Genomic DNA, 16,810 nt, shown 5'->3' with positions numbered 1-16,810 from the left:
GATCACTGCGGCCTGGGAGGTGCCAGCTCCGCTTTTTGACAGCATCATTGCTTCGATTACGCTCCCGGGACGCCGACGTGATTGAAAGGTTGTCCTGGATGTGGCACCCGCCTGGCTGCATCAAGGGCCAGGTGTGGATGCAAGCCGTCAGCTCCTCATCCGAGTCAAAGAAGCGAAGCCGACAGCCCAGCCAGCATGCACCAGCTTCAACCCACCATCTCGCTGCCAGCACTGCCCAGTTAGTTCACTGCTGACCTTTTTCCCTTCACTGTCTTGTCAAAAGCGACAATCTAGAATCTGACGGTAACTAAGAAAGAAAAGGACGCAGCCAGAGCCAGGGCCCAAAATTAAATAGAATTAGCCATTTCAACAGGCTATCATCCGGAATATATTAATGCTCCATAGCGTCTGACGGGGAGACAGTCATAACAATACAATCCAGCCGCAACTGTTTTGTTTCCATGCATGGGCATTACCAAAACCGTATTGTCTTTTTGTGCTCGTGGACAGGTTATTCTGGGGCAGCGTTTCTCAGCCAGGGTTACGTGTACCCTTGGGCATCCACTGTAGTCTTCCGGGGGGTACATCAACTCAGCTAGAGAGATGCGCCTAGTTTTACAACAGGCTATGTAAAAACACCAGTAAAGTCGGTACAATGTAGAAGTTCGTTCAGACAAGGACTGGTTTCGACTGCTTCGTATGCCTTACGCTGAAATACAAGTACAATATTTCTATTCCAATTCATGTATTTGATATTAAGAAGGTAGAAAGTCAGCAAGTTTTCAGTAGTCATCTTGTGTGATATTTTTTTCATGTTTGTGTAAGTAAGTAGATTTTAAGTGAGGCGTAACTTGGTGGTACGCAAACCAAATCTGACTCCTGCAAAAGGGGACAGTAGTCTGGAAAGGCTGAGTGACACTTTTTTCAAGACCTCAGATTACCTTAGGACCATGTTTCTCCGCCAGTGGTACATGTAACTTTAGGGCTATGCAAGAGCAGTCTGGGGATACTTTATGAAAAAAGTTGAGAAACACTGTTCCGGGGGACCTGGGCAGCTTTAGCAAGGCTCTTTGAAAAGTTGCAGTGGCAATGAAAGCAAGGGCAGGATGGATAAACTGCCCTGAGAAGATTAAACACCCAGATGTGGCCATCGCTGGGAACATTTTGCATTTGGAGTCCTCAGCATTGACAGAGGTGCTGGTTTGTTTGTTTGTTTTTAAAGCTACTGCTGTTAATAATAAGCACACCTTAGCTGCTGCTGAATCTGAATCTGCCTGTTGTTTCAGAAAAGCAAATGTCTGTTGCATTGCAACACGTCACTTTTATGTAAGGGCCAAAAATATAATAATAAAATCATCCTGCCTGGGTGGCAAGATCTTTTTGGAGTTAGCTGGTGAAGCAGTGTCAGCGAGCGGGACTTCATACGCTAGTATTGACAGGTACCGCTGCTGCTAGGGAGTGCCGTGTGCTGAGACAAGAATGTAACCCGCATTCTGGGCCGGAAGTTGCCGTCTGGTGCCTTGGAGTCAAGGAGAAGGTTCTGATTCTGACCATTGCTTTGAAAAAATTATAATTATCCCCAGACTTCTCTTGGATGGCCCTAAAGTTACATGTACCTGCAGTGTCGTATGTTGGCTTAGAGCAGTGTAAGCTGGTGCACCATATGAAACCAGCCTGGAGTAACTTGATTATCATCATCGGAGTTACTGCAGGTTTGTACTGGGATAACAGATAGCCAAATATGGGCCTCAGTCACTTCTCAAGGAGAAGTATCACAGGTTCATTTCATCCCCCCTTTCACAAGAAGCTGCCCAGGCCTGGGAGGGAGGGGGCGGGGGGGCTTTAGCGCATGCTAGCGTGTGACCAGCAGACATCTGGCATGTGGCTGATGTGGCCAGCGTTTGTTTCTGCTGGGACAAGGTGCAGGAGGGTGGAAGAAGAATGAGTGTGCAGCAGATTGGCAGCTGCCAGTCTGTTAGTAACTCCCACGGGCCACGTCTCCACTGGCTCCTCCTTAACAAAAGCAGCATGTTAATGAGGGAGTTTGGAATATGCTAATGAGGTGCTGTTATGAATATGCAGCGCCTCGTTAGCATAATAGCGGCCACATGCAATTCGAAATTGCTGCTTTTGGAATGCGCACCGCCCGTATAGACAGGGGCTTTTCACAAGGACCCCCTGACTTCGAAAGCTCCTTCTTCCCATTTGCTTTTAGGAAGAATGGGCTTTCGAAACCAAGGGGTCCCTTCGAAAGGCCCCTGTCTACACAGGTGGCGTGCGTTCCGAAAGCGGCACTTTCCAGTCGCGTGTGGCTGCCATCATGCTAATGAGGCGCTGCATATTCATGTTGGCGCCTCATTAGCATCTTCCAAAGTGCCTCATTAACATGTCCCTTTCGAAAGGGAGGGGCCAGTGTAGATGCAGCCATGGTGATTGTACAGGTAGGCCCTTGTGTGGGTGGAAATGTCACGTTTTACCAGGGCAAAACTCCCCTCTCCAATCAGTGAGGCTACAGCCACACAACCAAGTTATTTCGAGATAAAAGCAAAGCCTAACTTTTGGATGTCCCAGCTGGTGTAAATCAGGATAGGTCTGTAGATTTCAATGGAGCCATCGCAACCCACACCAGCTGAGGATCTGGGCCTGTCTGGATTCACAGATTATTTGGATGTTGAAATACTGAGAAGGAACAAACCCCACAGCCGTGAATTAACCGGAAACCAAACTTGCGCAGCGTTGAGAATGTTACAAGTAAATTTCTGTAGGGGACTAAAAAATTGTTCCCTGTTCTTCAGCAGCAGCCCATAAATCTCTGGTATGCACTAGCAATCCTGTGGTGTTTTGGGCTATTACTGCAAAATAACGTAGCCATCTACAGCAGCTGGTTCAGCGTGAATTCCGCCATGCCGAAAGAGCGAGACTCGGCTGCTGCCATGTCATCCTGGGATTAGAATGAAACACCAGGTTTGAGAGGGAAGGGGAAAAGGTAGTCCGTTTGGTCTCATTCCGTCTTTCTTACCGTTGCAGAAGCCTTTCAAGTGGTGGTGAGAGGCAATGGCTTTTATCACGCAAGAAACATCGATCAAGTTCTCTGCAGCTTCAAGATTAATGACACCATCACAATCAGTAAGATCACAGCTGGTGATTTCAGGCTGGACATTACACAAGGGCCCCATCCAGCTCAACGCCAGTGCCGGGGGCGGGGAGGCGGGGTGTGAAGTTGCCCTCCACTCTAGTTCATGAAACAGATTAATGCTGTGCTCAGACACACCTCAGTTTCACCACTCAGGAGGTGGCGACCAAGGGTTGGTGCCGTCGGAGGCCTCTTTGGACACTCTGTGAAATGAGTCGGTCCAAAGCGTCCGTAGCACAAAACTCCACCATGACACTGTGCCAAAGTGAGCCTCTGGCGTGTAGTCTCGGCAAACAGGTTAAGGCCCGAATGGGCCAAAGAGACACGTGCAAATATGCATCACCAATAGAAACGCAGGCTGCCAGCTGTAGGTGCTCTGCTCATCAGCTGGGCAGCACTGGAATCTGTTGTGGCCAAGCTCTTAGCTTGGCGGGAACGCAGACACAGTGGGTGAGGCCACATCTTTGATTAGACCAACTTCTGTTGGCGAGAGAAACAATCAAGGGATTGTCCACTAAAAGATGTGACCTTCACCTCCCTCGTCCCTCTGGTATCCAACCCAACTGCAAGAGCACTTACAAGGGGCACCAAACTAAGCATTAGGGGGACCCATCCTGAAGGTATCTTTGGGATATTTTGAGCCGGTTGATATCACAGCTGTGACATGTCCTCTCTGGACCTGATCCTGCATCTGCAGCTTCCCTCTGGGTTGGCCCGTTCAGGAGATGCTGCCCTTTCCATCCATTGCAGCTTGTCTCATTTCCTTTTAGATGAAAAGCCAACTATTGTTCAAGACACCTATTTGCTTTGCCCTGCGCCAGTCATAGAAGATATTGGAAAGTGAGTATGGCTCTGCAGCCTGGGCTGAGGGAGAGGGGGCATTGGCGGAGGAGTCAATGAAAGACTCAGCAAGGAGTTCAGACACATGCAACTTTTCAGAGTATTTATTGGCAGGGCCGTTCTTACCCATACGCAGATTACAGACTACGCAGCTGGGTGGGGCACCGGAAGATTTGGGGCACCACTGGGTCTTAATGTCCACCCATTGGCCTCTTCCTATCACTGCTCTGTGGCTCAGCTGCCTCTGGAGAGGATTTAGTTAATGTAAAAGCAGAAGAAGCCCACGAGAGCTGTTAGCAGAATCCAGGAAAGAGCCATTCAAGTGATAATGAAGCCATTTAACAGGCATTTGCCGACCCCTGTCAGTTTCTGAATTTTCTACAGGACCTTAGTTTAAAATTTGTTTTAAAATTATTCATTAGTGTGTCGCTGAAGATTTTAAAATCGCATCTCTATAAAATTGTGTCCGTCTCTCCCCTCCTGGCTGCCACTGGGCGCGGGGCGCCAGTTTATTAGTACAGGTTGAATCTCTCTAATCTGGAACTCTCTAGTCCAGCAGACTCTGTAATCGGGCATGATTTTAGTTAGCCGGACGGCCGCTTATCGTGGGTGTGGCCAAGTTTCCTCTGGTCCCATAAAGTTTGTTTCCACCCACAAGTTCTGGCTGTGACTGTTCTGTGCTGTTACTTACCCGTAATTTACCTCTAAATGTCTTCTAAGTGCGCAGTGAGCAGCGGAAGTGTTGGTAATGTGCTGGACAGCATTGACCTCCCGTCATCTGGCAAATTCTCCCCTCCGGAATCGGTCAGGTCCCCAGGGTGCTGGATTAGAGTGGTTCAACCTGAATTGCGCAGGGCCCCACATAGCCTAAGGACGGTCCTGTTGCTAACCTTGTGACGAAATGAAGGGTTTGCTTTCACGGGGCAAGACCCTGCTCACAGCTACCCTGGTGTAGATCAAGTGGAAATGTCAGTGGTATAGCTCAGGTTCTCCCCCGTGAAATGGAGAGCACATGGTGACCCCACGCTATACCCTACTGTACTTTAAACCGGTGGGCTCCCCTTCTAGCACAGGCCGTATTGCAGATGTCGGAGCCACAGCATTCTGAGTCACTGAACCAGTGCCCTGTGCCCCCAGGGAGTCGCTTAATAAAGAACATATGTCCCCGCTCCGTCTGGCCAACGTGAAAATGTTGGGCACACAAACAGCCAGGTGCAGGTGACCACCTGCAGTGACAGAACCGTGCTCAGGAGCTGGGGGCCAGGAAAAGGGGGATGTGGGATCTAAAGATGACACTAACACTAAATGCATCTCTCTGTGCTTTAGGGTGGTTTTTCTCCAAGTCAGCATGAACAGTGGGCTCACGTTCATCTCCAGCTCCGTCAGCATCACCAGCACACAGTGTGTAAGTACAGGCACCTGGAGAAGTAAGGGCTGCTTATCGCGACTGCAGAGCGGAGCCCAGCAGCAGCTGGTGCATGCCCAGAGGAGGTCATTAGTGATTGCGACCAGTGTGTAGCTTGCGACTGATTTCCGTGATAAGTACATGCGAGAATGTCCTCCACCACCACAGGAGAGAGAACCGCAGATGTCAGGCCTGGGCTGGGAGCAGCCCAAGGGACCGAGGACTCCGGGGCAAGCCAGGCTCCCAGAAACTATTGGCAGTTCACCACTGTTTATTGTCGTTTCCCCTGTTTTGGTCCTGCTTGCTGGAGGGGGGTGTTTGCCACTGGAATGGGTGAGCGGTGGCCTGCCTGGCATGCATGGGAAGGCCTATAAAGGGACAGAAGCCCAAAGTGCTGGGCCGAGCTTTCCTCTGATGGGTGGTTCTCTCACTCAGCCCAGAGAGAGCTTTCTGCCCCACTGCTGATGGGAGACGGGGGAGAGACATGGCTGGGATATGAGGATTCTCCATAGCTACGCGCCATCGGGGAGCAGGACAGGCGTCACCAGCCCCAAATGACCTCTTAGCACAGATTGATTTTTAGAAGCCGGCCCAGAACCCAAGCTCAGAAGCCAACAGTGGCGAGTGATCGGCCCACAGCACCACAGAGGGAAGAGCAGGCCGCATCTCCAGCTGGCGTAAATCAGCCGAGAGCCGGGAGAGCTACCTCGCTTTACGCCAGCTGAGGATCTGGACCCAGGAACTGAAGTGACAGGAGGTTTGCCGTAATAACTGGATACCAACAGGTTTTACACGAAGGTGGTGGGTGTCCTGCTGAGCTTAGTTCTGGTCGGCATCGGTGCTGCCTGATCACTGGCAGAGCGGGTAGATTGGGGCGGGCAACCTGTGGCCTGTGTGTGGCCGCCTGTGGATCTCCAGCTGCCCCCTCCCGCAGGGGGCACTGGAGCCCCACACTTCCTACACCTTCCCCTCCCTACCAGCGCATTCAGGGGGGTGGAAAGTCACCTGATTCAGGCTCCGTCTCCACTCCTCCCCTGCTCTCCCAGAGCCAGAATGCCGTGAATCAGCTGTTCGCAGTGTTCCAGCCCTGGGAGGGAGGGATCAGAGTGGGGCCAGAGCACGAAGCGGGCGATTTACCTGCTCCAAAAGTGCTGGGGAGCAGAGCAGATAAGTGTGGGGCTCCAGTGCCCCAGTCCATGAGAGGTGCATGGGGGCGGGCGGACCACAAGTGGAGCCCCAGTGGGGTGTGGGCTGCTGCAGCCCACTGAGGTGAAGGAGAACCACTCCTGCAGCCCACCCCACTATTTGTGGTTGCTCATCCCTGGGGTAGATGGTTCTAGGCCATGTGGCAAAGCTGTCACCTCCCCTGGTAGTCCTGCACCGGGCCCCTTCGGAGGCCAGGGAAGGAACAGGTGATGGAGACGGCTGACTTCTTCAGCAAGCGAGCTGGGGAGTTTGGTCCCAGAGCCATGGCAGTCGCAGCATTTCGTCCCCTGGAACTCAGCAGAGACATTCGTGATTCCCCAGCCTCCTCCAAAGGCTGTGAGGATTACGCCGTGGTGGGGATTTTACACGCAGCCGGCACTGGGTTTTACACCTCCGCCCCTTTCGGAACCGTCTCGGCTGCAGCAGCAACACCTTTTGCTGTGGTAGGCCCGGGCTGTGGGTTTCAACTCACTGTGCATTTGGTTACTGATGCTTCTAATGGAGATTGAGCTCCTAGCCTTGGCGGGAATCCCTGCAGGGCAGAGCTCTGCCAGGCTGCATTGCCGTCGCCGGGGGATAAAGAGAGCACTGCAATCTCCCCGGCTGTCAGTCTGGCTCTTCTCACCAGCACTCCCAGTCACTGGCAGCTTAGAAACAGGCAAGGCCAGGGCCTGATTCTCAGCTGATGCGCAACTCAGCTGGAATCCCATCGCACCCGCTGAGGGTCTGGCCCATTCTTGGCAAACACGTTGTGCAGAATCACAAGACTCCAGCTCTTTCTTTCTCGTTTTAGAGGCTCCTTCTGCTTTCTTTCTGTCCCGTTTCCTTTGCTGTACGCAGCAGCAAGCTGGCCTCCTCGGCCCTCGGTTTCAGCTGGCTCCTCTGTCCTTTCCTGTACAGTAAGTGTCTTTTCTTCCCCTCTCCTCCAGAGGTTTCCCAACTCCCATGCGAGCCCCTGCTCGCCTTTCCACTCGGCCGCGTGAGGTTTGCCCCTTTCCTTTGAAAGTCGCGTCTCCCTGCAGTGCCGTGGAGGTGTGATCCTCTAAAGGGGGCATTTTACGCTCTCGTGCCCTGCTGGCCAGAGCATCAGCGTTTCACATGAGCCCTGAGTCTGGGGAAGTCCTGACTCCTGGGGACAAAGGGTGCTTGGCAAGGAGCTCGCCTCTCTTGGGAAGAGCAGGCTGCGTCTGCCAGCGGCAGAAGTACTGTGTGTGCTGGGCCCAGCCTGCAGACAGCATAGGGTGAACCCTCATTTCCATGCTCAGGTTTTACATGGCTGAACAGGCACCCCTGGGAATTAGCCTTAGCAAGGAGCAAAATCTGGGCCACAGCTTCAGGAGCTGGCCCGGGGTTTCTACAACCATCATGAGTCGTGGTTGATGTTCACTTCTGGTCTCGATGGCTGGGAAAGCCAGTGAGACCTTCAAGAAGTGAAGCCCACAGTACGAGGGTGTGACAGATGGGAGGGGTCCTTTCTCAGCACGTGTGTTTCAGTTTTAACGAGGTAAGTCTCATGGATTTCAGCATTCAGCACACCTGCCGTGGGTCTGGTTCCTCTTCCATTCGTCCCATCCCAGTCCGTGCTCACCAAACCTTACCCTATCTGCTCACAGTCTCTTCTCCAACCTTTCAAAATCTCTCCAGCTCCTCTTCCTCCAGCCTGTTTTATCTCATTTAATCTTATCTCATTTGCTCCTAGTCACTCTGCCATTGCACTTCCAGGTTTTCCATCTTCATCTGGCTGGCCCTTCTGCCCTTAGCACACTGAGATCATCCAGCACAAACACTGGTGTGCTACGACTTTCAGAAGGTTTCCCTAAGCACGGATGAGGGGATCAGTAGGGCAGCAGAGCTAAAAATTGTACTGCGAGCTCTTCTCAGCACCAGGCAGCCTCATGCAGCCCAGGGCAATACAGATCCCAGCATGCACCACTCCACCCCATAGCAAAGGTTATTTTTGGTCGAAAGGGTCTTTGTTCTTTGAAGAGGTTGTCTTGGGCAGCAGGGTGAGGTGTCACTTCGGGAAAGACAGAAGGGCCGACAGAATTTCTGGGCCCTTGGACAAGGTGGGGTGGGCTGGCTCCATGTTCCTGGAAGAGGTGAGGCCTCAGGTGGAAGGGCGGGGTCTCAGGTGGAAGGGCAGGGCCTCAGGTAGAAGGGGCGTGGCCTCAGGTGGAAGGGGCGGGCCTTAAGTGGAAGGTGGGGGGCTAGTGCTGGCTTCTCCCAGCCAGCCATTCAGCACAGTGCTGGGCTCCAAAGGCAATTTAAAAGGCCCAGAGCTGCAGCTATTGTCACAGTAGCTGTGGCAGCAGCCGGGAGCACCAGGCCCCTTTGGTGCCCCACAGGCACCAGGGCAGTTGTTCCCTTTGCCCCCCTGCACCCCCACTGGTAGGCCTGGGGAGAGTGACTGGTTACAGCAGGTCTGCAGAGGGATGCAGGTAGTGACTGGTTTGCAAGACCTTCCCGATTAATCCACAAAGGTCAGACGTGTCCGAAGGGCCCAGAACTGACGGTCCAAAGAGCTGGGCTCCGAGAGACACCGAAGACATGTCTGCTGGTCCCAGGAGGTTCCGTGGGCGGCTGGGGGGTGCCGGCCCTTTTAAAATCACGGCCCCACTTGTGGGTGCTGAGCCCTTGAATGTGGCACTAAACACCTGCCAGGTTGGAATCTGATGTGCACCTGCAAGCAGACAGAATACAAGGAAAGGTCTTGTTCCAAAGACTACCATGGAAAGGAGTTGGACATCTCAGCTGCTGCTAACGTATTGCACCAGGAGATTCGCAGCAATCGACTGTATCTGCAGGTGGCCACAGCTCATTTTGGCAGTTACGGATGAGGGTGTGGATACAAATACTGTATCAAGAACCCTGCAGATTTGCAGACACCCACTCTCTATCCACAGGTATCTGCATCCCGGCCTGTGTGTGTGGAGGTTCACGGATCTATTTTGCAGATGCAAATACAGGTTGAAACTCATCCAGCAGCATCCCTCGTCCGGCTGGACAGTGGATGTTGCTGGATAAGAGGGCACCTGGACCAGAGATCTCCAGCTGTGTGGGGCACAGTGGAGCCCAGCTGGTGGCAGGGAGCCCCACTGGCAGCCCTTTCTGGGTACCCCCAGAGATAGCCCCAGAGCAGAGAGCCAGCTCAGGGAGCCCCACTACCAAGAGCCTGGCTAGGGTTGGGGAGCCCCACTCTGAAGAACCCAGCCCCAGTTGGGAGCCCCACCAGGAGCTCTGTGGTGTGGGTGAGCTGGACTGTGTGAGCCCAGCCAGCAGCCCCAAGGACCCCTGCCAGGGACGGGGAGCCCCACCAGCCCCATAGCCACAGGGACCTCGGGTGGGGCTGGGGGAGCACTGGAGTTCTCACAGCATGGAGCCAGCTGGTGAGCGGAGCCCTGATGGTAGCCCCGCAGTAGTGGGAACCCCTGCTAGATGGGGGGGAACCCTGCAGCAGTGTTCCCAGCCCCCCGGCAGCCAGCCTGACCTCCCCATCCAGCAAATCCCTAGGTCCCAAGAGTGCCGGACAGGGAAGTACAAACTGCATCAACTTTGCATCCGCTCCGGGCTTTACCCGTGAGCTTTCCAGCAAAATGACCCATTAGCCCAGAAAGGGGGATCAGAAGACCCTCTGGCTGCATGCCCGAGTCTCCCCAGCAGGACCCTGCTGTCTGAAACAGGCACAATCCACCACCAGAGCTGCTGGGGAACGTTGTGTTCGGGATCCGGTCCTTCCGTCCCAATTCAGCAAAGCACCTAGCCACCTGCTTGAATCCCACTGAAGCCAATGAGAGACAAGCGGGTGCATGAATGTCCTTGCTGAACGGAGATACGCAGCTGTATCAGGGCTTGAAATAATAACTCCTGTCCCTAAGTGTAGAACACAGCCCCAGTGACAATAATGATTACTTCTCTAGTCTTTGTGTAATTTGATTAAAACCTGTGGAGATGCAAACCGGCTCCCCTTACCCGGGTCTAACAGCGCAGCCTGCGGGTCGCCTGCCGAGCCTGTGGCGTACAAAGATAACCTGGAAATAACTGTCTTGTTTGCAGCTCAGTGGGACGATCCTGTTCATTGCACTCTTAATTCTGTTCCTGTTGCTGCTTTTGGCACTGCTGTGGTGGTTCTGGCCATTGTGCTGCACGGTGGTGAGTATGGAGTTTGATCTGCCTGGCTGAGCTTCCTCCGCTCTCTGCCCCCCAAGCTGGTGCTAAATGCTTGAGGAGATCCTCGGTCGTCAGCGAGAGGAGCAGATGGGAATCTTCTTCATCTCTGGATAGAAACTGACCTATCCGTAAGGCCTCGATTCAGCCAAGTACGTACAGCTTGAACTTCTCTAATCCAGAACTCTCGTCCGACAACACCTGTAATCGTGCATGACTTCAGAGAGCCAGATGACCCCTTTTCCAGGGGTATGGCCAAGTTTCCTGTGGTCCCATGAAGTTTATTTCCAATCACCGGTCCTGGCTCTCAGTGTTCTGGGTTGATTAGAGAGATTCAACCTGGACGCCTGTGCCTTGTCCATACACTTCAGGGGATTTAAGTATGTGCTGGAAGTGAAGCACATTAAAAACTTTGCTGAATCCTTCGTGAGGCAGCCTGGTCAGTTCACCAGAGTGCAAGTCAGGGTTAGGGCCCAGGTGGTGTGAATTTCATTTTGGGCTCTCCAGACGGGCTTGGGTAAGTCACCTCCTCTCTCTGTGCCTCCATTTCCCATCTGTGTAAAATGGGGGTAAAGACAGTGGTTTCCCTGGTTGCATGCTTTCAGATGGAGGGGCAGGAAGCGCTAGGTACAGTGAGGATGGGTATGTGCGTGCTGCTCCTGTAATAAGAAAAGCAGTTTTACGGTTTTCCCACGATGGAAATTTCAACTTGCAGGTTAGCGTTGGGCAGTCGTTTGGGGCTCAAATGACTCCTGTAAAGAAGGGAAATTGGAACACACAATCTGAGTCTGTTTTGTGGTTGATGCGATCTGGTGTACATGAATTGGTGACTCACCCATGCCAGTTTGACGCCAGTGTGACGCTGTTAGTTTCCGTGTTGTTCCTGACTGCTGTCCCGGGGCAAGCGAGACTCATGTCAGGCTCAGTAACGGGCCGGTCTCCATGCATAGGACTGGTTGGGGGTAGCTCAGATCTCCCGCCTGCCAGTGAACTGAGCTACCCCCAACCAGACCTATGCATTGACACCAGCCCGTTACTGAGCCTGACATGCTTCCAGCTGGTGGAGATCACACATACCGCACTGCATGCCAGCCAGGTCCCAAATGAAGGGTGCCCACTGTCTCCTGCCAGCTGATCTGTTCAGTGATGCTGAGGGGCACTTGCCAGGGAACCAGCCCTGCCTGCTGTGTGCTGTGGCATAACTACTAGTGGAGAGAGCCCGACATACACAAACGGGCACTCACCGACAATAGACGTGGCAAATGTCGTTTTTAATTTTTTCATAATGTCGAGGGATATCCAGGTTTATTTTTAAGTTTTTCTCTTCATCCATTAAACTTTTCACGGTTGTGGAAAACTTCACAGCTGGGGGCCGACAGTTCTTGGGCTGGATTTCAGTGATCGTGAAGGGAGATGTTTTTTTCACCATTGTGCAGTGAAATAGACGTTTGCCGGCATGTAGTGATGAAAATCAAATCGTTCTCAGTCAGCCTGCAATGTGAGTCGAGGGGGGCAGCCCCCAGAGGGCACAGGCAGTGGCAGGGAGGGATGTAATATACACTTTAACTCCAAATCTTTCCCTAGGTTATCAAGGAACCTCCTCCGCCACCACCCCCAGAGCCTGTAAGTATGTTATTTTTCAAACCGTGATAGTGTTGTTGGTAGCCACTGCAATGTAGCACACTGGCTAAGGACTTGGGGAGGGTCCCTATGACTTGTGGCTGAGAGAGGAAGTCTCCAGAACCAGGACAGGGTTATGTGTATCTTCAGGTCCCTAGCTGTGCTTTTCCTCTGTGGAAAAGTACCTGCGTAACCCCCTAACACCAGCAAAACACAGACAGAATTGCTGTTTCGGTCCAACAAATATTTTATTTGCTTCTCTCCCATGCCACACACGAATGAGAAAGCCGTGGTCCCTGAACTGCAAACACACTGTGCCCGGCACAGCCGTCCTCACTCGGGCTGGTTTGCCGTTGTTCTCAGTGGGAATGCAGCCTGAGGAAGGAGTGAAGGTTAGAGTCCATCTTCAGGGACGAGCAGGCTGGGCAACAGCGGCGGGGGACTGGTAGCGGTGGCCGCTGGAGCTCTGGGTCCCTTTGAAATGCTACGTTAGTGCTGCTCCAGCTGTACGTGCCTGTGAGGGAGTTGGGAGGTGGGTGGGCAGTGCTGTGGTCTGGGCAGCCCTGAGGGCTGACTGCCCCAGCTCCACCCCGTCTCTCTTGACCCCTTCCCCTTTCTGCCCTTGGCCCCCCACCCTTCCAGAGCATGGACCCTCCTCCCAGCTTGCCCTGGGGCCCACAGCGGCTGTCGGTGCCATTGGGGACAAGGCAGTGTGGATGCCGTTAGGTCACTGGGCCAGAACTTGGAAGACCCAGAGGTTCAGGGCCTGGCTACAGGTGTCACTGCCTCTCTCGCCCTTTCTGCCTTTCCATCAGAAGCTGTTTAGCCCAGGGCGGTGCCTGGCTTGGCATAGTAGGACCCTGATCTCTGCTGGGGGAAAGCATCCGGCCTCTTGCCACGCCTTCCGCACACACACAGCATTAATCTGTGGTAAAGATAGTGGCCCAGCCCACACGAGCAGGCTGCAGTTGGCTGCTAACTTGGTGGAACTTGGCGTCTTCCCAGGAGGGAACCACAGGGGCCATTTTGAGGTTGCCAGAGGCCACCATTACTGTCTGTGTGAGCCTGTGATGTGTCCTGAGCAGCAGCTCTGTGGCAATGTAATGGGAGGACTGGAGGTGTTGAGGGGGCACTGTGGAGAAGCTCAGTGGAGCCCTGATGTCTGCCAAACACATCCTGTACACCAGCAGCAGGGGACAGACTCATAAAAATTGTCCCAGCTCCACTGAAATCAGTTCAGTGCTCCTCAGCTGGGGTAAATTGAAGGCAATGAAACTCCACTAATTTACCTCAGCTGAGGATCCTGCAACGTATCCCAGTGGAGCTCTGTACAGGATCTTCCACCAGCCCTGAATGAGGTGAAACGAGGAAAGGACAGTGACTCCGAAGTAGAACCCCGGTCTGGACTCCTTCACATTTTGGGTTTCCCAAAAAAACCCCAACTCAAGTGTTTATAATGGGCAGATCAAACCCCCTAGCTCCAAACCCCCCAGAGATACAAAATCCAGTGCCACAACTGAAAGATTGCCGTGGGAGCCTGGCTGCAATGAACCAGTGAGGACAGAGGAGCTGGGTACAGCTGCGAGAAAAGAACAGTCCATCGTGAATGCTAGCAAGCTCACGGAGATGGCCTCTTTTCTTGTTCTTGAAGTACAGATCCCGAAGCACAGCTAATAAAGGGTTTCATTTGGTGAAGTGTCAGACATATGCCATGGAACAGAGCCACGAGCCCAGGATAATGTACAATTCATCTCTACTGTGCCTCCTACCTCTTAAAAGCCCACTGTGATTTCTGATGCTTTATGCATATTGGACCCTATATAAAAGCAGCCTGGAAGGACGAGGAGAAGCAAAGTCAGCTTTGGTCTCCCTAGGAAAAACTGCAGCTGCAGGAGACAAGAGGTTTTTGTTGACTGTCAACGCATAACTGTAGAAAGTCAGGGCTAGGGCCGTAGGATGGTTGCTTGTTTACATCCCATGCTGTTTGCATGAACATAACAGCTACAGCTCTTTCTTTCCCGCAGGAGTCAGATGATGAAGATGGATTGCCAAAGAAAAAGTGGCCAACCGTGGACGCGTCTTATTATGGAGGCAGAGGTGTTGGCGGAATTAAGAGGATGGAGGTACCAAGTGCTTTTCTTTCCTGAACCACTGTTCAAAGTGACAACCTTTAATTGAAACTCACGGCAAGACACTTTTTTAAAATTCTTGTCCCAGGGTTAGCATGATGGAATAGGCTGTTTTTTAATTAGGACTCATCTACCTCATCACACCTGCCAGCCCAGGAGTCAGCCATCCAGCTGCCATCATTTGCATCGTGCAGTTAATTGTGTCTGGAATTATTAGCAAGTGCAAGTTTGTAGGCTGAGCAATGGGATAAGGACCAAACAGTTTCAGTTTATTGGATTAGATCCTCAGCTGGTGTACACGGGTCTCACCCTATGACTTCAGTGGATCACGGCCAGTTTATACCAGCTGAAGGTTTAGTGCTAATTAGCCAAATTAAATAGAAGTGATTGCTCCTTAGCCCAAGGGATTGGGATTTGGCAATCAGATGCTGAAACCACTGTCAGTTTGCCATGGAAGAGCCTGACTCTTGAAACTAAGTGGCTAAGCAGTCGCATAGGCAAATTCTGCACTTGAATACGTGTCCTCATCTCCCACTGTGGTCAGCTGGAACCCAAGAACTATGGGGTTAGAAGGGACTGCAAGGAACAGCTAATCTACCCCTTGCCAAGATGCAAGATTTGTTACGTCTACACCCTCCATGGTTATCCAGCCTCCTTCTGAAAGCCTTCAGGGAAGGAGCTTCCATGACCTCCCTCGTCAGCCTGTTCCATTGTCATTCTGTTCTTACAGCTAGGAGGTTTTCCCTGAGATTTTAAAAATGTAGTCTTCTATTGCTGATATCAATGGAGATGTATTATTAACAGAAATCCAGCTATGGAGAGTCCTTTGCTGAGGAACCTATTCTAGGGACCTAGGACTAGCTGCCAACTGCATCTGAGAGACACTGCTCCAAAGAATCCTTCAAGCCTCTCCCTCATTCCTAGATGTGTTGGTCCCATCTCTGAGCTGGAGGGCTGGAATGCCCTCTGCACGGGGCAATTGATAGAGACCACCCGAGAACGTTAGCTAGATACTGGCAGATTGCTGCTAGGCTGTTTCAGTGGGGGATCTTTGGCTCGGAACCTTGATAAGCCATGTCTAATGACCTAGGCTTTTCCCAAGTGGAGATTTAAATGAGAGGAACTTGCTAGCTAGCTGAGAAACTGGGTGGGGGGCCGATTTTTCTGGCATTTGCTCGTGATGGAGCTTGTTGGGAATTGATTGGGGGATTCTGCGTGCTCACTAGTTGGCCACATGTCATGATGGATTGTTCTGACAGGAATGCTCCGTTCAGGGAATTCCATTCTCTCAGAGGTAAGAGCAATGGGTGCGTGTTTCACAGGCACCGAGAGAAACTAGATAAACCCTAGAAGTGGCGAAGGAAGACATATGCCAGCAGTGCTGGCTGAAGCTTCTGCATTCACAATTTGCTCTTCCAGGTGAGGTGGGGAGACAAGGGGTCGACAGAGGAAGGGGCCAAGTTAGAGAAGCCCAAAAATGCCGTCATCAAATTGCCGGAGCAGGAGTATGAGCCGTGGGAGCCCAAGCCGAAGAAACACAACGTGAGGAGGCCACCGTCCCAGAGGAAATGGTACACTCCAATCAAGGTAACGCATCTGCCTGTTGGCTTTAAACATGGGTCGTTTATGGCATGACTAGTGCCATATGCTGGTTCCGTAGCATGGTATTTCTCCTGGCTGGCAGCACAGTGGGAGAACTACGGTAGTGTCCCCAAACAAGCATCCATTTCTGGGAGTAGACCCCTCACCAAGCAGCGAAGGGTGACTTCATTTGCCTGTTTTTTTCACTAGCAGGAGATCCCAGGACTGGGGGCAAGGTGTGTGGGAGGGATGCTATGCCACATCCTGGGTGGGGCAGAGCCTCAGGGAGAAGGGGTGAGACCAGGGGCAGTCGGACCTTTGCACAGCCTGGGGCAAGGCGCCGGGCCCCTCTCTGAGCCCTCCGAAGCCATGCGGTGCAGTGGAGTGACAGTCTCTCGGCATTTTTAAGGGGCCCAGTGCTTCCCAACCCAAGTTGGTGGGGCTGTGGGAAGGACAGCCTTGTAGTTATTAACCTAAACTGAGATTCATGGGTTTCAGCTTTCTACCCTCTCGGCTGTGCCAAAGACCAGGGTGTGACCTAGGCCCACCCAATCAGAGTCAAATTCTTGAAGGTCTTCAAGCCCTCAGCGGTGCAGAAAGATACCTAGAGGGCTTTTCAAAAGCACTGTTGAAATCAGTGGGAGTCAGATTCCCGTTCGCATCTCGAGGTTTCAAAATAATTTTAAAATCTTAACCAGTCTCAGCTGGTGCTGTTGAGGATATTGCGCCTTT

At 52.4% G+C, this 16,810-nt stretch overlaps 1 protein-coding gene across 1 annotated transcript in view; it reads left to right on the top strand.

The window, feature by feature from the left end:
- Positions 1-16,810, top strand: part of ANTXRL (ANTXR like) — a 70,652-nt gene that overhangs the window by 31,808 nt on the left and 22,034 nt on the right. Inside the window, exons 10-16 of the mRNA XM_074999893.1 lie at positions 3,028-3,126; positions 3,904-3,973; positions 5,300-5,378; positions 10,638-10,733; positions 12,333-12,371; positions 14,393-14,491; positions 15,917-16,084. Coding sequence (XP_074855994.1) covers positions 3,028-3,126; positions 3,904-3,973; positions 5,300-5,378; positions 10,638-10,733; positions 12,333-12,371; positions 14,393-14,491; positions 15,917-16,084 — 650 coding nt within the window. The remainder of the gene's footprint in view (positions 1-3,027; positions 3,127-3,903; positions 3,974-5,299; positions 5,379-10,637; positions 10,734-12,332; positions 12,372-14,392; positions 14,492-15,916; positions 16,085-16,810) is intronic.

Source organism: Carettochelys insculpta, chromosome 7 (assembly GCF_033958435.1).
Source record: "Carettochelys insculpta isolate YL-2023 chromosome 7, ASM3395843v1, whole genome shotgun sequence".
Lineage (NCBI taxonomy): Eukaryota > Metazoa > Chordata > Testudines > Carettochelyidae > Carettochelys > Carettochelys insculpta.
This window is presented reverse-complemented; position numbering and strand designations above follow the sequence as displayed.